At 45.6% G+C, this 26,247-nt stretch overlaps 1 protein-coding gene across 9 annotated transcripts in view; it reads left to right on the forward strand.

Annotated features, from left to right (window-relative positions):
- Positions 1–26,247, forward strand: part of SPEF2 (sperm flagellar 2) — a 228,601-nt gene that overhangs the window by 50,337 nt on the left and 152,017 nt on the right. For 7 of the 9 annotated variants that reach the window (XM_053292083.1, XM_053292085.1, XM_053292087.1 and 4 more), the window contains exons 2-4: positions 14,352–14,454; positions 16,265–16,517; positions 22,544–22,714. In XM_053292083.1, coding sequence (XP_053148058.1) covers positions 14,352–14,454; positions 16,265–16,517; positions 22,544–22,714 — 527 coding nt within the window. Of the gene's footprint in view, positions 1–6,272; positions 6,476–14,351; positions 14,455–16,264; positions 16,518–22,543; positions 22,715–26,247 lie in introns of all 9 variants that reach the window. The other 2 variants (XM_053292084.1, XM_053292089.1) reach the window with 2 other exon arrangements.

The following is a 26,247-nucleotide window of genomic DNA, read 5'->3' on the forward strand; positions in this document are numbered from 1 at the left end:
TCTGAAAACGAGAGGGGTGCAAACAGAGGGAAAGCGGGAGGAGCAACTCCCTACCTTTTGGGGGGCGGGGAGGGGGTTGGAAGAAACTTTTGGGGGTAAGATATGGGTTATTAGGTTCGGTGGGGTGAAGTTCAGCAAAATGAGGAGAGGGCTCATTCCTTGAGGGGAGGGGGCTCACTCCTTGCCTGTGGGCTCCCCAGATGCATCTGGTGGGCCACGGTGTGAAACAGGATGCTGGACTGGATGGGCCATGGGCCTGATCCAGCAGGGCTGTTCTTATGTTCTTAAGGGGGCGGAGGAGAGAGAATCTGCACCGCTAGCTGGTCTCCAAATCAACTTTCTCTTGACTCCATATTTAAAAACTTCATGTCGGCAAAGGCACTCTGCACATGCTTAGATGCACTATGTGTGTGTGTGGAGTGTGTGTGTTTTACACATCTATAAACACAAAAGTGACTGAAGATAGAGACTGAGTAAATAGTTTTAGAATGAATGTTTTGGCTCTGCATTAAAACCAGTTAGATTCTAAAACAGATTCTTAATCTTTCTGTTAGTGATGAAGGTGATGGCTGGAACATTCAACTAAAAAGAATACATTCTTGTCTTCAGTCAAGAAGACAAAACTTTTGTGTTTATAGATGTGTAACACACACACACACATGGTATGCATGTGTAGTGCCTCTGAACATCAGCAGAGTGCTATCTTAAGTTACTTTACTTGTTTTAGTGATTGAGTATATCCCCTGTTCCAGAATGGACGATAGATGCCAGTACTCTCCACGTGATCCGTAGTAAGATAATTGTGTGCAAAATGAATGTTATGTTGATGGGAAATAACATTTTTCACTTGTTAGGAGTCAGTGCTCCTTGATGTTTTCTTTTATGCAAAAAGGTTCAGTCTCCTGCATTTCCAGTTAAAAAGACTAGGTAGCAATGCTGGGAAATGCTTTCGCTTGAAACCCTGGAGAGTTGTTGCCGGTCAGAGTAAACAACACTGACTTGGTGCAAGGCACTTTCTTGTGTTCATTACAGATACTAAAATGTATTTTATTATTTATTCTATTTATATCTTGCTCTTCCTCCGAGTTCAGAGCTCTTGTACAGGGTTATTTTTATCTTCACAACAACTCTGTGAGGTAGGTTAGGCTGAGAGATACATGACCGGCCCAGGGTCACCCAGTGAGTTTCATGGTTGAATGGGGATTTGAACTCTGGTCTTCCCAGCCCTAGTCCAACACTCTAACCACTATGCTATGCTGTTGCTGAAATTAAACTGGGGGGAGGCAATAACGTTCTATAGTCAGGTGGCCAAAAATCCTGATAATGTGAGACTGGAAGACAACATGCATACGTGTTGTGGGCATCATTGTCTTTCTTTGGTTTTGAAACTTGGATCTCAAAATCAAAACTTATTTAAAGATGGCATTTTTAAAGCACACTGAAATAGGGGAACATAAAGGTTTTGGTTTGATATGAAATGCAGCAATCGAGTAGGAGGTCTCTGGCTATGCCTGCAAGCAACTTCTCGTCATCCTGGTTTCAACCTGTAGCCCCAGCCCAACAATAAAGAAATCCTTCCCCTGCCAATGTATTTATGATGTGGCAGTGGCACAAGTGAATCCCCATCTGTCTCCCCGTTCTCCCGTCTATGTGAAAGGCATGGGTCTCTCTCTCTCTCTCTCTCTCTCTCTCTCTCTCTCTCTCATGGGCTGAATTCACAAAGTGGGAGAAGCCCACATCTCCAAGACCCCAGAACCCAGAGCATCAAGAGGCCCTCGAACCTCACCTAGGGTTTTCTCTCCTCAGAGAGAAAGTCTAAGCTGTCGGTTACTGACCAGGAGAGAGAACTTGGGATTGTGGTGAACAGCTTGTTTAAAGTGTCGATGCAATGTGTAGCAGCTGTGAAAAAGGCCAATTCTATGCTAGGGATCATTAGGAAGGGGGTTGAAAATAAAACTGCTAATATCATTATGCCCTTATACAAATCTATGGTGTGGCCACATTTGGAATACTTTGTACAGTTCTGGTCACCCTACCTCAAAAAGGAAATTATAGAACTGGAGAAGGTGCAGAAGAGGGCAACCAAGATTATCATGGACCTAGAGCACCTTCCTTATGAGGTACAACACCTGGGGCTATTTAGTTTAGAAAAAAGACAACTGCGACGAGACATGATAGAGGTCTATAAAATCGTGCACGGCGTGGAGAGAGTGGCTGGAGAGAACTCTTTCTCCCTCTCACATAACACTAGAATGAGGGATCATCCCATGAAACTGATTGCCAAGAAATTTAGGACCAACAAAAGGAAGTACTTTTTCACACAATGCATAATTAACCTATGGAACTCTCTGCCAAAAGATGTAGTGACAGCTACCAGCCTGGATGGCTTTAAGAAAGGGTTAGATAAATTCATGGAAGACAAGTCTATCAATGGCTGCTAGTCTGAAGGCTATAGGCCACCTCCAGCCTAGAGGCAAAATGGCTCTAAATACCAGTTGCAGGGAAGCAACAGCAGGAGAGAGGGCATGCCCTCACCTCTTGCCTGTGGGTTTCACACAGAGGCATCTAGTGGGCCTCTGTGTGAAACAGGATGCTGGGACTAGATAGGCCTTGGGCCTGATCCAGCAGGGCTGTTCTTGTTCTTATGATTCCCACCTCTGTGTTGCACGTTGGGTTGCATGGACAAAGCAACTTCTGTTTTCCTTATATAAGAAAATACGAAGAGTCTTACTAGATCACACCAAAGATTCATCTTGTCCAGGGCTGCACAACTTTGGCCTTCCAGCTGTTGTTGGACTGCAATTCCCATCATCTCCAGGCACAGTGGCCTATAGTGAGTGATGATGGGAGTTGTAGGCCAGCATCTTCAAGAGGGTCAAAGTTGTAGGGTCAAATCTGTACGGCCCTGATCTGTTCCAGCATCTTGTTTCCCAAAGTGGCCAACCAGATGACTCTGGAAAGCCAGAAGTAGGACATGTAGGCAAATAGCCTTCTTCCACTATTGCTTCTGAGCAGTTCAGTGGCATACTTTCTCTGAACATGGAAGTAGCATATTTCACCCCTGCTAACTTGGCAAAGAGGCACCTTTTAATGTGGTGATTCTCTTTATTTGGCAGCGGGAGGGTAACTGGCCCTATCCACCCCTAGCACAGTACCTCCAGTGACTGTTGCTGGTGTCTGTCTTATGTTTCTTTTTAGATTGTGAGCCCTTTGGGGACAGGGTTCCATCTTATTTGTTTGTTATTTCTCTGTGTAAACTGCCCTGAGCCATTTTTGGAAAGGCGGTATAGAATTGAATTAATAATAATAATAATAATAATAATATCCACCCCAGCACAGTACCTCCAGTGACTGTTGCTGGTGTCTATCTTATGTTTCTTCTTAGATTGTGAGCCCTTTGGACACAGGGATCCATCTTATTTATTTATTATTTCTCTGTGTAAACCGCCCTGAGCCATTTTTGGAAAGGGTTGAGATGGCCTTGGTCAGCCTGTTGGATGATCTCTATTTAGGAATTAACAGGGGGAGTATGACTCCGTTGATCCTTTTGGATCTTTTGGCGGCTTTCGATACCATCAACCATGGTATCCTTCTGGGGCGCCTGAAGGGGTTGGGAGACACGGCTTTGCAGTGGTTCCACTCCTACCTCTCAGGTAGATTCGAGATGGTGTCACTTGGAGACTGCTGTTATTCTCCAATGCTTTTTAACTTCTACATGAAACCGCTGGGAGAGAGGATTTGGTGCAGGGTGTTATCAGTATGTTGAGGACACCCAAATCTATTTCTCCATGTCAGTTTCATCAGGAAATGGCCTAACTTCCCTAAATGCATTTCTGGAGGCGGTAATGGGCTGGATGAGGGAGAACAAACTGAGGCTGAAGCCAAGCAAAATGGAGGTACTCATTGTGAGAGGTTGAGACTTTGTTTAGATCTGCCTGCTCTGGATGGGGTCACACTCCCATGGAAATAGCAGGTACGTGGTCTGGGAATACTTCTGGACCCAAATCTCTCCCGATTTCTACAGGTTGAGGCAGTGGTCAGGAGTGCTTTCTATCAGCTTCAGCTGATTCGTCAGCTGCATCAATTTCTGGAGATAAATGACCTTAAAACAGCCGTGCATATGCTGGTAACATTCAGGCTTGAATACTGCAATTTGCTCTGCGTTGGGCTGCCTTTGTTCACAGTTTGGAAACTGCAGTTAGTACAGAATACATCAGCGAAGCTGGTCTCCAGGGTTGCCCGAGAGATCATATTACACCCATTTTAAAAGAGTTACACTAGCTGCCAATAAGTTTCCGGGCGAAATACAAAGCCTAAATGGCTTGGGTCTGAGATATTTAAGAGAGCACCTTCTTCTTCATCAACTCCGCTGCCTGTTAAGATCATCTGGGGAGGTCTGGTTCTGGTTGCCACCAGCTCAATTGATGGTGACTTGAAACCAGGCCTTTTCTAGAGTTGCCCCAGGACTCTGGAACATGCTTCCTAATGTAATTAGAATCTCCCCTTCTCTGAATGTTTTTAAGAAGGACCTAAAAACATACCTCAGTCAGGCTTTTAGTTTATAGCTTTAAAGCTTTGGTTTTTTTAGAGTTTTATTGTATTTAAATTGTTTTAATTATGTTAATGTTTTAATGGTTTTATGTTGTGAACCGCACAGGGACTTTTTGTATGGGTCAGTATACAAATGTACTAAAGAACTAATAAACAAACAAATGTCCCCATTCCCCAGTCATCTTTTTTCTAAACCAAAAAAGCCCTAAAAGTTGTATATTTTCCTCATATGGGAAGGGGCTCCATTTGTTTTTTCATTTGCATTTATATCCCACTCTCCAGGCTGAGAGATAAGTGACTGGTCCAGAGTCGCCCAGTGAGTTTCATGGCTGAGTGGGGATTTGAACCTGGGTCTCCCCAGTCCTAGTCCAACACTCTAATCACTAGACCACATTGGCTCTCAGAAGAACCATGGACTTTATACTCAACTGTATTGTGGAACAGAGTTGCTGTTCTATAAACTGCTCTATCTGCCTGACACATCTACAAACTCATCTTATCTTATCTTATCTTATCTTATTTAATTGTTTGTTTATCATATTTCTATACCACCTGGTATGTACATCACTAGGTGGTATACAAAATTTAAAATATTTTAAAATTACAAATTAAAATACATGACAATAAAAATAGAATAAAATAGATCTTAACACAAGTTTTATAATTATTAAAATTAATTCTAATTAAAAGCCTGTGAAAACAGGAGACCCTTGAGGTTCTTCCTGAAAGCAAACAGAGAAGGAGATGCTCTTATTTCAGTAGGGAGCATATTCCAAAGCCCAGGGGCAGCCACTGAGAAAGGCCGGTCATGGGTCGCCACCAAACAAGCCAGTGGCATCTGTAACCAGACCTCTCCAGAAGATCGTAAAAGGTGGCAGGGTTTATGAAAAAAGAGGCGCTCTCTTAAATAGCCTGGACCTAAGCCATTAAGGGCTTTATATGTAAGAACCAGCACTTTGTATTTTACCCAGAAACATATCAGCAGCCAGTGCAATTCTTTCAAAACTGGTGTTGTGTGGTCCCTTCGTGTTGTACCATTCTGTACCAATTTTAGTTTCCGGACTATGTACAAAGGCAGCCCCACGTAGAGCGCATTACAGTAGTCAAGCCTGAAGATTACCAGCATATGTACCACTGTCTTGCTCTGTCCTTGGGATCTTTTGTAGTATGGCTGGTGTTTTGCGGACCTTCAAAAAGTATACAGTGTACTGTGCTTGATTGGCCAGCAAACTCGCCTGACCTGACCCCATAGAGAATCTATGGGGCATTGCCAAGAGAAGGATGAGAGACATGAGACCAAACAATGCAGAAGAGCTGAAGGCTGCTAATGAAGCATCCTGGTCTTCCATAATACCTCATCAGTGCCACAGGCTGATAGCATCCATGCCACGCCTCATTGAGGCAGTAATTGCTGCAAAAGGGGCCCAAACCAAGTACTGAATACATATGCATGCTTATACTTTTCAGAGGTCCGATATTGTTCTATTCTACAATCCTTGTCTTCTTGGTTCCATGTATTATTCTAATTTTCTGGGATTGTGGATTTGGGGTTTTCATGAGCTGTACGCCATGATCATCACAATTATAACAAATTAAGGCTTGACTTATCTCGCTTTGCATGTAATGCGTCTGTCTCATATATCAGTTTCACCTTTTAATTTGCATTACTGAAATTAATGGACTTTTGCACGATATTCTAATTTTCCGAGTTTCACCTGTAGACCAAGCCCCTGGATTCAAGGCCACCTGGTGCTGACAGGACTTTACTCTGTGAGATTCCCTCAGTTGCATGTAATGGAGAAAGCAGCTGAGCAAAGACTTCTGCCGTTTGTTTGGAATCCGCCACAATATTTCTAGCAGACATTAGACACAAATGCAGCCAATAAGTCCAAAACCATGCATGAGAGATGGGGACTTTGCAAAGGTATGGAAGGAAGAAATGATATTAAGATCAGAGATATCCCTCACAATTGGACACACTTGTAGAGTTCCTCCTACATAAACTGTAGAATATGTTCATAACACTGCAGTGTCTACAGAAGGATGCAGTAGTTTTGACCGCCTCTCCACTGCTATAACTGTCCCTTCACCCATCTCTTCCTCAATTAAAAAAAAATCCTGCTTACTATAGTAAGTGGGATAGAGGATGGGAGAAGGGACAGTTGAAGCAATGGGGTGAGAGAAGAACGAAGGGATTACTTCCTCCCTGCTTTTAACCTTTTAAAGGTAGAGGCATGGTTTCTGAGCTGATATCTGGCAACTCTACTTTTTTTTTTTGAAGTGGTTTGCTCATCTAGTTAATTAACAGTCTAAGTATCAATTCAGGTCTGCACAACTAATATTGAGGCCTGCTGGGTGTTTGACAGTGATGAGCTAACTTCACTTGGATTTTTCAGAATTTATTGGAGAACGAGCTGACCCTGCACAGAGCATCTGTGCAACAGTACACTCCCCCCACCTTCTGCCCCAGTCTCCAACAGGTGACAAGGCTTCACCCGCCACCCATTCCCTGCCTGCCCCCCAGTTTCTCCTGCCCTCACCCACCCCATCTCCTGCCCCAGTCTCTCCTGCCCTCCCCCACCACACATCCTGCCCCAGTCTCTCCTGCCCCAGTCTCTCCTGCCCCAGTCTCTCTTGCCCCAGTCTCTCTTGCCTTCCTCCAGCCCACCTCCTGCCCCAGTCTCTCCTTCCCTCCCCTCCCCTGCCCCACCTCCTGCCCCAGTCTCTCTTGCCATCCCCCCACCTCCTGCCCCAGTCTCTCTTGCCCTCCCCCCACCTCCAGCCCTAGTCACTCTTGCCTTTCTACCACCTCCTGACCCTGTCGCTCCTGCCCTCCCTCACCTCCTGCTGACCCCGCACACAGCCTCTCACCTCACTGGATGATGGGCCACCATTTTCGTCCAGTGCTTGTTGGCTGTTGGGCAGCCCAACGGGCACCTCTCCTCCCTGCTTGTCGTCCTTCAGTTGGTCAACTGTTCACCTCCCTCAGCCGTGAATTCCCTCAACCGCAACCCCTGTGGAGTCTCATCCACCACCTCCTGGCGCACACTCCTCCCTCCCACCCTTGCACATGTCACCCTCTCTGGCCCCGCCATTGGTTGCGGCTGCATTGGGGGCAGAGCTTGCCACATCCCCATGCATCCCCCTGGCCTGTCTACAGGGATCAGGAATTAAACTAGTGGGCCTGGGTGCAGAGCATCTGCGCCTCTAGTTGGGCCCAGCCGGCCGCCCCCACCCCCGGCCGGCATGCCCAGCTTTCTGACTAGACGACCGGCGGCCCCCCCTGCCCCCGCCGCCATCCCCTCGGGCCAGGCTGTCGCTGCCGCATCCTGCAGGAGAGGAGAGCTGGTCTAGGAGAGGAGAGCTGGTCTTGTGGTAGCAAGCATAACTTGTCCCCTTAGCTAAGCAGGGTCTGCCCTGGTTGCATTTGAAAGGGAGACTAGAAGTGTGAGCACTGTAAGATATTCCCCTCAGGGGATGGAGCCGCTCTGGGAAGAGCATCTAGGCTCCAAGTTTCCTCCCTGGCTTCTCCAAGATAGGGTTGAGAGAGATTCCTGCCTGCAACCTTGGAGAAGCCGCTGCCAGTCTGTGAAGACAATACTGAGCTAGATAGACCAATGGTCTGACAGTATATGGCAGCTTCCTATTTTCCTATGTTCCATGCGGCTGGGCCAGGACCCGCTGCCACTATCATCCCACTCAGGTGGGCGGGCCAGGGCTGGCCCGTCCCACCGCTGCTTTCTGCCTCCTCCTCTTGGCCAGCAGGGCTTCACCTGCTGTCCACCCACCTCTTACAGGTGGTGGGGCTTTGCCCGCCAGCCCTTCACCTCCGCCTCCTGGTCACTGCCCATTATTTCTCTCTGCTTCAATGCTGGAACTCTCACATGCTCTAGTCTAGAGCATCTGTGCGCTAGTACTTGATTTCTCCCCTGACCCCCTGTCACAGGCCCCCTCACCTCAGAGATCTCCCCTCCCTCACATGAGCTGCACTGCTGCTGCTTCTCCTCCATCCCATTGCTTCTATCCCCCTCACCCCTCTTGGTCACTCCTCCATCCCTTTACTCCATCCCCCTCACCCCTCTTGGTCGTGGCTGCAGCATTGCTGCCGCCTATTGGCCAAGCTGCAGCCCCCTATCCCCAGAGACCTCCCGACCCTCACCTTCACCCCGCTCCTGCTCCTCCCCACAGGAGCAGTGACAGTGGTAGACCGGGCCGTTCCTTGCTGCTGCCACCACCATGGCCACTCGTTCCCCTCAGGCTGCTGACACGCTTGGGCCTGTCCATTGCCCTTCCTTCTGTCTCTCTTCCCCCTCCCTTATTTTTCTCTCTTTCTCCCTCCTCCACTCGCTCTTCCCCACTCTTTCTTCCCCCTCTCTTCATGTTTTTTCTCCCTCCCTCCCTCTCTGAGTTAACAGGTCTTGTTCATCTTGTTTCCTCATCTAATTCACACAGTGGCAGCCTCCTTCTCCTGAAGGGGCTCTTTCCTCCCTCACAACCCCTCTCTTCGCAGACCCCTGCCTACTCTCTCTCTCTCTCTCTCTCTCTCTCTCTATATATATATATATATATATATTCCTCTCCTCTACAATCAAGAACATCTGACCAGTAACAGCTGCATTCCAACTGACCTTAACCATCACAGGCTCCTCCTCCTTATCTGCATATGGAATCCCCACTGCCCAATCAGGTGCTTCTGCTTGCGAACTCTGTCAGCCAATCACCTCCTCCCCCTCTGTCAGCCAATCGCCTCCTTTGTGCCACGTCCCCACGCATCCAATCTTGGAGAATTAATTATATAGACTAGCTGACCCCGCACAAAGCATCTGTGCAGTTGTGTACTGAGCCTGTGACATCCCCTGCAGCTCGCTCTCCCCCCGCCGCTCGCTCGCTCTCCCCCCGCCACTCGCTCGCTCGCTCCCCCCACCCTTCGCTCGCTCGCTCCCCCTGCCGCTCACTCGCTCTCCCCCCTGCAGTTCTCCCCATTGGGCGGGCCAGGGCCAGGCCATCCCACCACCGCCTTCCATCTTCTCCTCCCGGCTAGTAGGGCTTTGCCTACTGTCTGCCCACCTCCTCACCACCGCCTTCATTTCTCCCTGCCACCACCTCCTCTTCCTGGCCAGCGAGGCTTCGCCCACTGTCCACCCACCTCTTCTTGCCGGAGGGGCTTCGCCTTCCGGCCCTCCACCTCTGCATCCTGACCGCTGCCATTATTTCTCTCTACTTCAATGCTGGAACTCTTGCACGCTCTAGAGCATCTGCGCGTTAGTACTCAATTGCTCCCCTCACCTCAGAGATCTCCCCACCCTCACCTGGTCTACACTCCTGCTCCTCCTCCATCCCATTGCTTCCATCCTCCTCACCCTTCTTGGACGTGGCTGCAGCATTGCTGCTGCCTATTGGCCAAGCTGCAGCCCCCTATCCCCAGAGACCTCCCCACCATCACCCAAGCCCCGCTCCTGCTCCTCCCTTCAGGAGCAGCAGCAGTGGTTGACCGGGCCATTCCTCTCTGCTGCCACCACCATGGCCGCCCCTTCCCCTCAGGCCGCTGATAGGCCCAGGCCCATCCCTTGCCTGACTGCCTCCCTCTTACAATGGCCTCAGTAGCTCCAAACAGCAGCAATGGTTACCTGGACCCTTCCTTGCTGCCAGTGCCGCCATGGCCACTCATTCTCCTCAGGCTGCTGACAGGCTCAGACCCGTCCCTTGCCCTCCCTTCTGTCTGTCTTCCCCCTCCCTTCTTTTTCTTTTTCCTCCACTCGCTCTTCTCCACTCTTTCTTCCCCCTCCCTTCATGTTTTTTCTTCCTCCCTCCCTGAATTAACATATTTTGTTCATTTACACAACGGCATCCTCCGTCTCCTGAAGGGGCTCTTTCCTCCCTTACGACCTGTCTTTTTGTAGACCCCTGCCTGCTATCCTTTTATATCAAGAACATCCTCCGACCAGTAACAGCTGCATTACAACTGACCTTAACCATCACAGGCTCCTCCTCCTTATCTGCATAGGGAATTCCCACTGTCCAATCACCATGGTGCTTCTGCTCTCACAGGCTCCTTCCCCCTATCTGCATGTGGAATCCCCACTGCTCAATCAGGTGCTTCTGCTTGTAAACTCAGCCAATCGCCTCCTTCCTACCACGTCGCCACGCCTGGCCCGTCTACAAGAAATAAGTATATAGATAATAGCGAAGATAGATAATATAGAAGATAGATCCTCAGAAAAAACTCTGGTTTTATGCAGGCTTTTCCTGAGACTCGGAAAAACTATATATGGGGGGATATCAAGATTCTGCACCTAGTGCAGAATCTTGAATTCTCTCCCTACTACCAGCAACCCCTTGGGGAAGGACTGTAGCTGGGATGGAAGAGCATCTGCTTGGCATCTCCCTAGCATCTCTGGGTAGGGCTGGGAAAGACTCCTGTCTGAAGCCCTGGAGAGCTGCTGCCGGTCAGTGTAGACAGTGTTGACCTAGAAGATGGACCAGTGGTCTGACTCCCAAGAAAGGCAGCTTTCTATGTTGACTCTCAACTAGCTGCAGCAGCAGCTTGCCGTGAAGGAACAAACTCAGTTCTCCAGTTTCAGATTAAAATCTCAACTGGAGAAGAATTATGGGGTCAGAATGCTTGCCTTATGTTTGAGGTGAGAATTATGAGCCCACAATTATTTATTATTTGTAAAATACGTACTGGTTTATTGTAAATGTTTGCTGGTCAATGACCGAATAAACTTATATCTTATATCTATCGTATGAGCCCACAAAACTCATATTTTCTAGAGAAACAGTCCTTGTCCAGCCCAGCCCAGTGACTTGAAACTCCCCCCCTCCACCATTTTTGCAGTCCCAAGAGGACGGTCTAAGCTAAGAAGATAGCTTGCCAAGTGCCTGGTAGCTGCATTTGGCTTGGTGGCTTACAAGCTGAACAACCTGGCTTCATGCTTTAAGGTACTACATTTGCAGTATCTCAAGCAGAGGATTTGTCAGCTAAATCCTTTGGTCAGTGGTGCTCATTGTGAGTTACACAACAGTCTCATAAAATCCCGGAAATTCCCACTGCGCAAAAAACAGGGATGATTTTCATCACCTAGGTCTCTTATGCTGATTCATGCGATGCAAAGCAGTGAGTTTCCTCAATTAATAAGGACTCTAGAGGACAGATACTCCTTGTAGGTACATGTTTATCCAGCAGCCCCTACTGTTTCAGGTACAAATGTCTTTCCTCCAGAGGATAACCTAATCCACACTGAGAGAAGAGAAGCAAATGCCTCCATGAAGAGCAGAACCAGCAAAACTGCAGTCTAATTCTAACTGAACCCCTGCTAACTGAGCAAAGAGGCACCTTTTAAAGTGGTGGTTCTCTCATATTTGTTCTCCTCTAAATATATCTATTCAGCCCAGAATAGCCTCCCTCCCAGCTGGCTGTTGCACTCTCTTTCTCTCTCTCTTTCTCTCTCTCTCTCTCTTGATTGTGAGCAGTTTTGGGACAGGGAATCATTTTCTCTTTTCTTTTGCACTTCTGAGAAACTTTGTTGAAAAGTAGTATAATAATAATAACTTCTAAGAAGAGTCCTGAAATAGAGATAATTCCAAGAGTCATGGGAGAATTTACCAGTCTCTCCTGCCCTCCCCTGATTTTTGACCATCCCGTCTCTTGTATGCTGATTTAGGGCCAATTTTTACATGAATGCAAAGAAAGGGGTAAGACTTCTTCCCTGTACTACTTCTCATGTAAGTGCTGTTAGATCTTGATAGGGCTTGCACATCTTGGGATCCACCAAGCCACTTTGCTTGCTTGCCATCCCATAAGGGGCTTGATAGTCTTCCTTTTTCGCTGCCTGCCTGGGTCTGTCAAAATAAAAGGGGCTGCATACCTCAAAATGGAATGTGGGGTGTTGAGGCCCATTGGGGGATCAACCCTATTGAAAAGATACATGCTTAGGCCCATGTTAAAAGCAGATAATGGTTGTCAAGCTCTTAATAAATTACAACATGTAGCTGGTGGTGTGAGTTTGGCTTGATATGTCACAAGTTGTTGTAAACCGCCTACAGACTTCAGTAGTGGGCAGGATACAAATACTTAAAAAAAATTTTTTTTAAGTTGTGTTGGCCAATCTAGATGGAAGGACGTATGGAAGTTGGGTGTATCACATGAGTTGCTTGGGTCCAGAAAGGGCAACACTGGCTTTTTTTAATTTTGATGTTACCATGACATCATTCTGCATGGGAATTGGCATGGCCATACCACAGTTGTTCCTGTACCACAGTATTAACATGTGCATTGATCAGGGCCCAAGCATTGGGCCTGGGGAGATACACTTTACTGGGGCTCAGAGATCCAGGGGTACCCAGTTCAGGGTGCAATTCTGTTACCATGAAGGGAAAACAAAACTAAGGCTAAATTATAGGCCATGCTTAAGGATATTTATGGAGAGTTGTTTACTACCTATATAAGGTATCCACTGTGAGATTTACTGGAGTCAATTAGAAGCAGAGCATTCCGAAGAGTAATTTACTGGCCAGTCAAGGGCCCTTCTTTAGAACAGAGAAAACTATGCTTGTGCTGCTAATTCTAGGACTTGTAGCTTGAGAGGGGGTGGATTTATGCTTCACTATGTGAGGTGTTCTCTTAAGAACTACAAGTCCCAGAACCCCTTGTGTGTATAGGTGGAGAAGGGAGCCATAAAGCATCATATAACCCCATTGATTCAGGGACAGTGGAAGCCGGAGTGGTGTTGTGGTAGGATATGCAGGCCTGAATGTAAGTAATGAGTGTTAAGGTGAATTGTTCTGTTTATGAAATGTTTATGTTTATAAAACATTTCTATATGTTTATATTCTGTTTATAAACCAGCATCCCTGGTGGTCCATTAGAACAAATAAAATCAGAGCAAATCTGGATAATACCGTTATTAATACTGTACCAAGAACCAAAAAGTCGCAAAATAATTCGCAATGTAGAATGCCTTCAGAATTAAAATAGAAGTGCTTCTTTTACCATTCTTGAAATTTTATGTATTATTTTGTGTGCCCTACAAGGTTGTACTGGGCCCAAATAAATGATATTTGGTCCCTGGAATTGTGGAACTGGAAAAGGTGCAGAAGAGGGCAACCAAGATGATCAGGGGCCTAGAGCACCTTTTTTATGAGGCAAGACTACAACACTTGGGGCTTTTTAGTTTAGAAAAAAGACGACTGCAGGGAGTCATGATAGAGGTCTATAAAATCATGCATGGTGTCGAGAAAGTGAATAGAGAGAAATTCTTCTCCCTCTCCCATAACACTAGATCCAGGGGTCATCCCATGAAATTGGCTGCTGGGAAATCTAGGACCAACAAACGGAAGTACCTTTTCACACAATGCATAATCAACTTGTGGAATTCTCTGCCACGAGATATGGTGACAGCCATCAACCTGGATGGCTTTAAGAAGGGTTTGGATAACTTCAATAAGGAGAGGTCTATAATCGGCTACTAGTCGGAGGGCTATAGGCCGCCTCCAGCCTGAGTACCAGTTGCAGGGGAGCAACAGCAGGAGGGAGGGCATGCCCTCAACTCTTGCCTGTGGCTTCCAGTGGCATCTAGTGGGCCAATGTGCGAAACAGGATGCTGGACTAGATGGGCCTTGGGCCTGATCCAGCAGAACTGTTCTTATGTTCTTATGACCATTATAGATGAACAAATGTAGGAAAATGTTGCTGAATCTAATGATTCACAGTTTAGTTATTGTTTTCATAAGTGATTAAAAAAAAAAAAAGGTCAGCGACACAAATCTGTTTGTGCACTTTTAATTATTTGTTAAATCAGATCCGGAGTCTTTCTCCAAAGAATTTTCTTCTGGATACCTCATTGGAGAACTTCTGAATAAGTATGAGCTTCAGGAAGACTTTGATCAGTTTTCACAAAGCAGGTTAGTCACTGTAAAAAAGCTGTAACATAAAATGATTCATGGCATAAAATAATTAACATATGGAAGGTTGAGATGATACCTTTTATTTTACCTGCTGTAGTTTGTATACATTGCAGTTTCCCAAGATATATCATTATTGCTGTGAGATAAAGCTGCTGATGTCTCATGTGGCTTTGCTAATTGTACTAGAAAACCTTCAGTTTGTCACTAGGAGGAGGATAGGAGGCATGTATCCCTCTTGGGATATGGAGAAAGCAGCAGAAAAATAAGTTGTAAATCACTGCCAAAACAAGAACAAGGCCATGAGTTAAAAAAATTGGAAGAACCTCAAGACTCTCCTGTTCTTGCAAGCTTTTAATTAGAATTAATTTTTAATAGTTTTAATAAATATTTTATTCTATTGTTTTAATTGTCATGTATTTTAATCTGTGACTTTTAAATATTTTAAATCTTGTACACCGCCTAGAGATGTAAATATCAGGTGATATAGAAATATGATAAATAAATTAAATAAATAAATGTCGTTCCCCTGGTGGTGGCACATTCACCAGCCACCACAGATGGTGCAGCATAGCACAAGTACAAATTTCGTCAGGATATTGGCCAGTGGCTGATTCCAGCAAGAACTGCACTGGTGTGGCAGTAGTAAGTTCCAAAGTACCACTGTGCTGTTGCACGAGTGGAAGAAAGGAAGATTTTCACCCTTCACACTTGTTAATAGAACTGTTCTGGAGCGCTGGCTAAATACTCCGGGGCTCCTTTTGGGCTAGTATGGGGTATGAGCAAGACTATGGTGAACACTCTATTAATCTCACAAATTCCACACAGTAGCCCCCCAAAGTAGTCCTGGAGTGGCAAATTAGTGAGACCATGGTGGAGAATGTGGGCAATGGATCATGCCGCAAGAGATAGTGGGATCATTGCCCGCATTCTCCATCATAGTCTCGCTAATTCACCACTCTGGGGCTACTTTTTTGGGCTAGTCCCCCAAAAGTAGCCCTGGAGTGTTTCTCCAGCACTCATGGGAACATATTTTCCATGATGCTCAATGCACTTCAGAGGAAAAAGGAGATCAGTGAAAATCACTGCTTGTTCCACTCAACAGTGCAGAAGTAGTCTGGAACTCAGCGCTATTACACTCATGCAGTGCTAGTCAGGATTGGTGTGCGGATAAGATCAAAACATGTCCTGAAATATCTTGACGAAACAGTATGGGGCAGCCACCAAGCGTCACTCCACGTTCCCTTGGAGACAGTGTTGTGCTAACACAAACATGCTTGTGCTTGCACAGCAAGGTCTGCGATCTGTGGAACATAGGAAACTGCCTTTTACTGAGTCAGACCCTTGGACCATTTAGCTCAGTATTGTCTACACTGACTGGCAGTGACTTGTCAAGGTTTCAGGCAGGAGTTTCCCAGCCATACCTGGAGATGTCAGAGAGTGATCCTGGAACCTTCTGCATATAAGCAGACATGCTACCACTGAGCTATGGCCCTATCTCCTATGGGGAATATCTTACAGCGCTCACATGTAATCTCCCATTCAAATGCAAACCAGGGCAGATCCTGCACAGCAAATGAGACAATTCATGCCTGCCATTACAAGAGCAGCTCTCCTAGTATTCTGGAGGTTGCAAAATATTGATTATAGTCACCAAGAGGTTTTGATGTATTCCTGATGTTGGTTCTGCTTAGCGTAAACATGCTGATTGAAGGATGTTAGGTTTACAGGGATGTTTTGGGGGAGACTTCCACATTTTGAAGTAGGATGAGCTGTATATATTGACAGACTCTCTTGTATCAACTTCCAGACTTGCAAATGCAAAACTTAACAACTTTTCCCGTATGGAGCCCACTCTTCAACTTCTGGGCGTGCAGTTTGACCAAAATGTGGCCCGAAATATCATGATGGAACAGCATGGGGCAGCCACCAAGCTTGTGTACCAACTGTACGTGGCTCTGGAGAAAAAGAGAAAAGCAGGACTCACTGGAATTGCCATGGATGCAATGAGAGCCTCTGCTCCCATGAAGCTCAGGAGTATTGGGACTGAGATATATCGAGAGGTGAGCTCAGGGGGTGTTGCTATAATTGAGTGAATGTGTTCAAAGAGCCTGGGCCCCCCAGCTCCTGAGTGCCCCCCAGCTCCACCCCTCCCTATTTTCTTCATTATCTCCCTCACACTGAGTGACCGCTTGGGAGAGGGGTGGACATGGGCCCCTGCTCCCCTAGCTATGCCCCTAGGTGAGTTAACTATACAAGGCCCATCTGCCTACTAGAGATGACTTTAGGCAGAATGTACAGTTTTTATCCATTGCTGCAAACGACTTTAGCTCCTTTTTACTTTTCTCAATAAGGCAGAGTAAATACGTTTTAATGAGCAAACAAATAAGCTGCTGAAACAGAAGCTCATCAATAGTTTGTTAATTTTCTGGATAGGAAATCTAACTTCAAACATGTGTCCCCATATGTTGTTGGACTACAACTCCCATCATCCCCAGCCACAATGGCCCCGATGGCCCCAGCCTTGGCCATTGTGGCTGGGGATGATGGGAGTTGTAGTCCAACAACATATGGGGACACACGTTTGAGAACCCCTGCCCTCGATGCATGTCCCAGTACAGCTAAATCTACATGTTGGGTCCCAGTCAGAAAGGGTGGCTCCGCACAATCACCATATGTAAGTACGTAGTAAGTAGGAGGGAACCGGAAGTTCCCACAGCGTATGCACTCCTGCTCTGGGCACTCCATCCAAACCCACCAATGTGCCCGCTAACCGACTTCCTTCAGAGATTCTACCAACAATCTTGGCAGAATCTGAGGCAGAAGTCAGTAACCCGGACACCTGTTGGGCAACACATGCGCCAGGAGCATGCGCACTGCGAGAACCCCTGGTTCCCTCCTACTTACTTTGTGCTTATGGGCAACTGTGTGAAGCTGCCCATAGCCAATGATTACTCTGATTCGCTGTTTGGTGGAGGACCAAATATACCCCCTTCCCAAGCATCTGACTGCTGCCACTGCAGATTTTCGAACGGAGGTTACAAACACACAGCAGCCCAAGCTGCTGGCACAGGCGGGGAACGGCTCCAAGCATGGCTCCAAGCCCAGCTGGCGAACCAAGGCTTGGCAACCTGCCTCCACACACATACGCTCCCTTGCTGGATCCAGGTCACATTCTTTCAGAAAGCTTTGTCAACAAACCCTCAAGCCACTGAAGGCATTTTTTATGGTCATTTGGTGCTGCAGCGCAGTCCAACCAGTGTGAAGTGAATGACAAAAAGCAAAATGATAAAAGTGTGTATCTGTGAAAAGGATGTGAACAGCCTCAGTGGGAATAGGGTCTGCAATCTGTCGCTGATCTAAAGTTATTCTTGCCCTGATGGAGGAGGAGGTAAGGCCAGCATAGAGAGAGAAAGAAAGTACCGTATTTTATGGACTATAAGACTCACTTTTTTCCTCGAAAGATATCCGCCAAAATTCAGGAGCGTCTTATATGTTTTAACAGTTTAATATGTTAAAACTCTGAAAAACTGGATTAAAATTAAGGTGCGTCTTATAGTCCGTAGCGTCTTATAGTCCGTAAAATACGGTATGTGAGATGAGGGAGCAGGAGCATATGTTCTGCAACATTCACAACTCTGATATCCTTATTTATTCTTCTGGGCCTCTTTAGGAATGTAGGAAGCTGCCATATACTGAGTCAGACCATTGGTCCATCTAGCTCAGTATTGTCTACACAGACTGGAGGCGGCATCTCCAAGGTTGCAGGCAGGAATCTCTCTCAGCCCTAACTTGGAGATGCCAGGGAAGGGACTTGGAACCTTCGGCTCTTCCCAGAGCAGCTCCATTCCCTGAGGGGAATATCTTACAGTTCTCACACATGGCCGCCCATTCAAATGCAACCAGGGCAGACCCTGCTTAGCTAAGGGGACAAGTCATGCATGCTTGGAACTTTAGCGTTCCAAGGTGCCTAAGAATACAAGCACTTGCCCAATAGTTGTTTGCTTCAGGACAGAAAGCATGGAGAACTATGCAGACATCTGCTGAGAGAAGGCAACACGAAGAGATCTGACAGCAATTAAAAAACCGATGAACTAAGATGAGGAAGAGATCTCCCAGAGCAGGGTTTCTTAACCTTGGGCCCCCAGATGTTGTTGGACTATAACCCCCTCATCCTCCACAAAGGCCGTGTCTGGGGATGATGAGAGTTGTAGTCCAACAACGTCTGGGGGCCCAAGGTTAAAACCCTGTCCCAGAGTATTAATGTCAGTGGCATGGTCTTTCCCAGGGAGGATCGACACCAGGGGAGCTCATTCACTCCAATGGGGAGTCCTCCCTGTGTGCTCTAATATACAGGTCAAAGGCAGCAGCCCAGATAGCCAGAGGAGCTTCACACGTGCAGGGAACCTCCAGACCTGCAGCCATTCCCAGATGTGGTTTGTTTGGTTGGCTTTTGGGAAATAACAGCTTCAGGAATACTGGCTGACATCCTAACCAAGCACGCACTTAGTTTCTTGCACACAGCAGGACTGCCCCCTCAGCTCTGTGTGTTCCCTTAAGTGCACATTTTTGTGCCATGGGTTCTTCTCCCAGATCACTCTCCTGCACTCCCAAACTGCTTTGTCACTGTGGAAACACGTCGCTGAGGGCAGGAGAGTGCTCTGGGAGAAGTGCCTGCTTCCTCAGTTGCGCATAAGGGAACACACAGAGCTGCGGGGACCATCCCATTGTGTGCGCGAAGCTGCTGTTTACGCGTATGCTTCCTTAATCAGGATGTCAGCCCTGGACTTTAATCAGACAATCCAGGCACACCTGTGTTGCATGGCTTTCAGTAGCAGTATAATATCTAGACTCAGTTTATCTAATCTGATTTTGGATTAAATCTGCAGTTTGGGAGTTCAGGAGAGTTATCTGGGAAAAGAACCAACTGAATTAAAATAGTTGATTTCTTTGATGTCCAAATCATGTATTTATTAATCTCTCAAATTAGTAGGTCGCCCCAAACATCCAACTCTGGGTGGTTTACAACAACATAAAGCAAATCAAAACAAAAATGAAAACCTTAAAACAATTGAAAACTGCAAGTTCTAACAATTTATTGCTGCCTGAACAGATTTTTGAGGAATAACACTTGCTGCATGGGCATTTCCGGCTTTCTCGGTGACTGCAACTCTGGAGCCAAATATCTCAAATTGCCCAAAGGCAGTTGAGTGGCATCATCTGGTTTTTGGCATCTGCACATAAAGGAGATAAGGAGATATGAAAACAATCCTGAAATGTTTGCCACATCAAAATTTGAGGCTGACCCAAATTACAGCACTTAGCTGTCAGACTAATATAGCAAGGATCTTTAAAACAACAACAACAAAACAGTGTTTAGCAACCCAACTAATATTATTACTATTATTATTATCTACATTTTCTATCCCGCTCTTCCTCCAAGGAGTACTACATATTTAAGTTTCTCCTCACAACAACCCTGTGAAGTAGGTTAGGCTGAGAGAGAAGTGACTGGCCCAGAGTCACCCAGCAAGTATCATGGCTGAATGGGGATTTGGACTCGGGTCTCCTCAGTCCTAGTCCAGCACTCTAACCACTACACCACACTGGCTCTCTCTAATATAGCAAGGCTCTTTAAAAATAAATAAATAGATAGGTAGGTAGTTAGATAAAGGTTTTGAACAATGTTGCATATTTAACTGATCATCGCTTTCCTACTTATTCTGTAATGCTTATTGTTGTTTGCTCCTCATATTTGTTACAATTTTAAATTGACATTTCACCTACTATCCCTGCAAGGGCTCTCAAGACAGCTGCCAATATAAAACAAAGCTATTAAAAAAAAAATGCTCCAGCAGCATCCAGCAAAAGCAAAACTAGGACAGCCATGAAATCAAAGGTTGCAACCAGCCACCCCCAAAAGTGGTAAAAATGATCAAGGGCCCTTGTTAGCTAAGCAGTTCCACAAGAAAGGAGCCATTGCTGAGAAGACTCCAATCCATGTAGCCACCTAGCTGATCTTGGAAGACGGGGGCATCTGGAGAAGGGCCTTCCCTGATAATCTCAGAGGCTGGGGAGCAGATGATCCTTCAAATATGTACATAAATTTGATATATCATTTTTCTATATTAAATAATATTTATATATTGTATTAAATTATACTGTATAGCAAATTAATATATTATTTAATGTAATAAATAAATATCTTTTTAGGGGGTGGTCCTGGGTGCAATCTAGAAGTGCAGGATTAATGAGCCATAAAGTCCCTTCTCATAAAGATGCGGTAGACTGAACAAATGTCTTCTTTGCATGAGTTGTATTCTCTTCTGATCCCCACCCCACCCCTCACCGCCAGAAAGTGGAATGCTCATGGGCCACGATACAATAACAGAAATAAAATAAAACCATATATTGGAATGATAAAGTTAACCAACCCCAAAAGCTATGCCAGCATAGAGGAGAAACCTTGTAAAATAAATTGCGAGAAGAAACAGGAAGCTGCCATATGTCAAGTCAGACTACTGGTCCATCTAGCTCAGTATTGTCTATACAGACTGGCAGTAGCTTCTCCAAGGTTACAAGCAGGAGTTTCTCTCTGCCCTCTCTTGGAGATGCCAGAGAGGGAAGTTTGCAAATGTTCTTCCCAGAGCAGCCCCATCCCCTAAGGGGAATATCTTACATTACTCACATATCCTCCCATTCAAATGCTAACCAGAGTGCACCCTGCTTAGTAAAGGGGACAATTCATGCTTGCTACTACATGAGCAACTCTCCTCCCATGTTGGAAAAGTCTTTACCCCCTGCTGAAAACCTGCCAAGAAGGGTGCCATTTGCCACTGTCAGAATAGGGATTTCCACAGGGCAATCAATCTTATCTGAACGAAACTCTCAGGCCTGGTTCAAATGTAATACTGAACTATGGTTTAGTGTTACAGAAATATGCTGTAGCGACGCTCAGACTCGTGCACCTTCCCATACCCTTTCCCCTCTTCCTTTTTATGCAGTTAGAAGTTTCTGTTCATGGATTATTTAAATGAAACTTTGAAACTTGGTTCAAACATATCACTAAAGCATGGTTTAGTTACAAATCATGAATGGAAGTTTCTAACTATCTGCTAGGAACATAGGAAGCTGCCTTTATACTGAGTCAGACCATTGGTCCACCTAGCTCAGTATTGTCTACACAGACTGGCAGTGGCTTCTCTAAGGTTTCAGGCAGAATCTCTCTCTCAGCCCGATCTTGGAGATGCCAGGGAGGGAACTTGGAATCTTCTTCATGCAAGCATACAGGTGCCCTTCCTTGAGCAGCCCCATCCCCCAAGGAGAATATCTTGCCATGCTCACACATGTCTCCCATTCAAATGGGAATAAATAAATCTTATTTAGCAAAGGTGACAATTCATGCTTGTTGCCAAAAGGGTGGGGGTGGGGTGGGGACAAGCCAAGGATTGCTACAGTGTATTATAATAGCATGAAACCCTGGTTTAGCATTGTCTGAACCAGCTCTCCTTTGGGCAGATGTGTGGTTGGGAGGCAGAAGGTGTAGCAATTTGTGCTTCCTGCATACTTCCATGGAAAATAAAAGAGAAATAAAACTAGCAAATATCTAGCAGATCTCCTTCATTTATTCTGTAGTAAAATGCAGTCTTTTAAATAAGAAGTGTGTGTTGAAAATACTTCGTTTTATCATACATGCCTCTTAGCCTGAATTGGGGTGCATTTTCTTCTTTCTGTGGAAAGAGAAAAGCCAGATTTATTTGTGTGTGTATATTTCTACAGTTAGTTTATCTTCAAGAAACATCCTTGGAACAATGTTGATGATTATTTTACTGTTCATTTCAAAACAAAGTATGGTTTTTAGGATGTGACCTCCACCAGTTGATGAGGTTAAAGTATTATAATCTACAGAAATGAGGATAGTGGCCATATCAGCAGGCTGAACTACCTTTGATGTCCAATGAATCAATTGTAGCTGAGAGCCATCCAACCCTAGACCAGGATGAATCCAAATTCATAAGTTTCAGGCATGTGGACAATTACTTTAGTCACATGGATATATTCAAAATTGCTTTACATCTTCTTTTTTCAGCGCCTTAAATGCCTAGTTCCACGTCAGACCGACCTGACACTCCAGCAGATTTCAGACACCTTTCGCAACAAAAACAAGTACCTGGAATCCAAGATAGCTCATATGAAATTTGCAGAGGAAGAAAAAGCAAAGAGAATTCAAGAGGAGAAAAAAATTCAAGACGTTGAAAAGGTGAAAAGCTTTTTTGCTACCTCAAGGTTGCAGAAAGTGCGTATGCGTTATTTTATGATTAGGTCTGTGAGTTGTCCTGTCAGAGTAAGTACTATTTCAGCGTAAAGGTGAAAAGCTGATACAGATCAATAGTAACGTTTTTGTTGAATTCAGTTAGAACTGGGGTCTAGCTTTCTTGATGCATATTGAAGAATATTTGATGGGGTTATTGTTTCCCAATTCTCACATGAACTGATGCAGAATTTGGGATCACTCATGGATCTTCTTAGCTCCTGGACAAGCCGATGACAACACTAGAACAAAGGGTCTTCCCATGATACTGATCATCGGGAAATTTAGGTCACACAAAAAGAAATACTTTTTTCCTACAGCACATTCTTAATCTTTGGAATTCACCATCATGGGATGTTGTGGTGGCCACCAACTTGGATGGCTCTAAAAGGGACTTGGATGGCTTAAAAATCCCTCCAGTGGCTGTTGCTGGTGTATGCCTTATGATTCTTTTTAGACCATGAGCCATTTGGGGACAGGGAGCTATCTCATTTTTTAAAATTTATTCTATGTAAACCACTTTTGTTGAAAAACAAAAGTATGTAAATATTAATTATTATTATTATTATCATCATCACCATCATCATCGTCATTGTCGTCGTCATTAGAAGCAGTAGTAGATCTCAGTCTGAAATCCCCTGCCACCCCAGTCTTTCCTGCCACATGGGCAGGAAGGAAGAGAAAATTAGACTGGGAAGCAGACTGAAAGATTTGGTCCACTCCAAAAAGACAGCATTTTCTAAGAAGACTCTGGCCTGTTTTCTAAATAAGTTTGAAAATATCAAGCTTAATTAATAAGAGAAATAGACTAACAACATTAATTACCTTACCTCTATAAGTATGTCATGTATATCAAAATCCCCAATCCCCTAATAATCACCTCTTTGCACTCCCAAACTAGTTGGTCTCTAGAGTCACCCCTGAGAGCCAGGTATCCTCTTGAAATTGTATTGCAATATGAGTCAGGAATATGAACCAATGCACTTTTGGCATTTTTTTTTTTAAAAATAGACATCTTCATCATCATGATGATGACATCTTGTAATTGGGTGCTCAGTTCCAGCAGAGCCTTCCCCTGAGCCATTTCCATAGGCTTATCTCCAGCCAAGAAATTTCAAAATTTCGACGGAAAAAATGGCAACATTCTATAAAGTATTTTCTCCAAAGGAAAAGAACAGAAATGCTAAAATCAGTGACATTCAATGCCATTGACCAAGGTATCCTCCTGGATCACCTGTCTGCTTTGCAAGTTGGGGATACTGCTTTGCAGTGATGCTGCTTCTGCCTGGCAAGTTGTTTGCAGAAGGTGACTCTTAGGAACGGATATTCACAGTGCTACAGCATTCTCCAAGTTTCTATATTTCCCCCCATGCTATTTAACATTTACAGGAAACTGCTAGAAGGTCATCAGGGGCTTTGGAGATGAGTGCTATTAATATGCTGATGTCATCCAACTATCTTTTATTTACACTGGAGTCAGGCAGTGGATGTCCTGAATTGGTGTTAGGAGTTGTGGAATGGCTAGATAAGGGCTAATAAACTGAAGTTTAATCCAAATCAGAAAGAGGTGCTGTTGGTGAGTGATCTATCAACTAGTGGGGATAGATCATGGAGTTCAGCTTCTTCTGGATGTGGCTGTGCTTTCCCTGAAGGACCATGTGCACAATTTCAAGATAATTCAGCTTTGCTACTGAGTATGCAGATGGCATCTGGAGTGCACCTTTTCCCAACTTCAGCTCATTTGTCAGCTTCCTGAAGGGATGTCTTCCTGAAGGGATGGGGTTGTTTATACTGAAGGTCCTGGGTTCCCTCCCTGGCTTCTCCAGATAGGGCTTCTACCTGAAACTCTGGAGAGCCGCTGCAAGTCAGTGCAGATAATACTGAACTAGATGTACCTCTGCAGGGTTGGTGGACCAGTTAGGATGGTCCGCCTTCAGAGACTTATGGATTCTAATGGATTCCTGACTGCTCTGGGGAATTTTCCTGCTGAGAGAGTGGATGATCCTATTGATGCTCCCTCTGGTATGAGGAGATGGGTTGGGCAACTGACTCATCACACCTAGGTGTCCTCTCCCAACCCACCGAGTCCAAGCGACTTCCTGGTATACAGGTAAGTTGCGGAAGCAGACTAGTAGACACCTTGATCGTTGGCAGAAAACTCAGAATGAATATGACTAAACACAGACTAGAGCCCATATTAGGGCCTATTCTATGGTGGTGATGGTAGTGAAGAAATCCTGCTTTTCCGCCACCATAACGTCCGCTTAATGCCATCCAGTGGAGCTTTTTTGAGTGGCTCAGGGTCTCCTATGTGAGGGCCCCAAATACCATCAAACAGAACCCTTGGCATCCCTTTGTGATCAATTTGTGTTACATTTTGCAGATAAAATATCTTGTATCTATTCTGACTTGGATGCTAAGGTTTTTGCAGCACCAGAACTAGATGTTGCCAATATACCATCTGGTCTTGTTATATTGAATGGTTTTCAGACTGTGTTGGCTGAGGAGGTAGATGGGCTGCTTGGAAGGCTGAGGCCTACCACATGTGTGCTCAACCCTTGCCCTTCATGGTTGGTGAAGTCTGCTAGGGAGGGACTGGGTCCATGGATGGCGGGGGTGGTGAATGCTTTTCTGAAGCAGGGAGTGGTGCCTCCTTGGTTGAAGGAGGCAGTCATTAGTCCCCTCCTAAAAAAGCCCTCATTGAACCCAGATGATTTAAATAAATTTTGACCAGTGTCTAACCTCTTCTTGGGCATGGTGTTGGCAGGTGTGGTGGCGTCTCAGCTCCAGGTAGCCCTGGATGAATCTGATTACTTAGATCCTTTCCAGTCTGACTTCCAGCCTGGATATGGGACAGAAACTGCCTTGGTTGCCCTGGTGGATGACCTATGCCAGGAGATAGATAAAGAGAGTGTGACTCTTGCTTCTCCTGGACTTCTCAGTGGCTTTTGATGCTATTGACCATGACTACCTTCTGAGTCATCTCTCTGGATTGGGACTTGGAGGCACTGTTAAACAGTGGCTCTGCTCCTACCTGGAGGGTCTTAGTCAGAAGGTGGTGCTGGGGGATGCTTGATGCGCCCCTTGGCCTTTGGCCTATGGGGTACCACAGGGATCAATTCTGTCCCCTATGCTGTTTAACATCTACATGAAACCTCTGGGAGAGTTCATCTGTGGTTGTGGGCTGTGGTACCATCAATATGCTGATGACACTCAGCTCTAACCTATCTTATAGTCAGCAGACCCCAGCGAGGCAGTGGAAGCTCTGAACCAGGGTTTGGAGGCTGTTCTGGACTGGATGGGGACAAACAAGCTGAAATTTAACCAAGATAAGACAGAAGTGTTATGGGTTGGTACAATTGATCATCCGAGTAGTGAGGTCAATTGGGTCTTGGACAGGGTCACACTCCCCCAAAAGACAAAGTCCACAGCTTGGGGGTGCTTCTGGACCTGACACTGTCCTTGGAGGCACAGGTGGCAGC

This window comes from Hemicordylus capensis, chromosome 2, assembly GCF_027244095.1.
Source record: "Hemicordylus capensis ecotype Gifberg chromosome 2, rHemCap1.1.pri, whole genome shotgun sequence".
Classification (NCBI taxonomy): Eukaryota; Metazoa; Chordata; class Lepidosauria; order Squamata; family Cordylidae; genus Hemicordylus; species Hemicordylus capensis.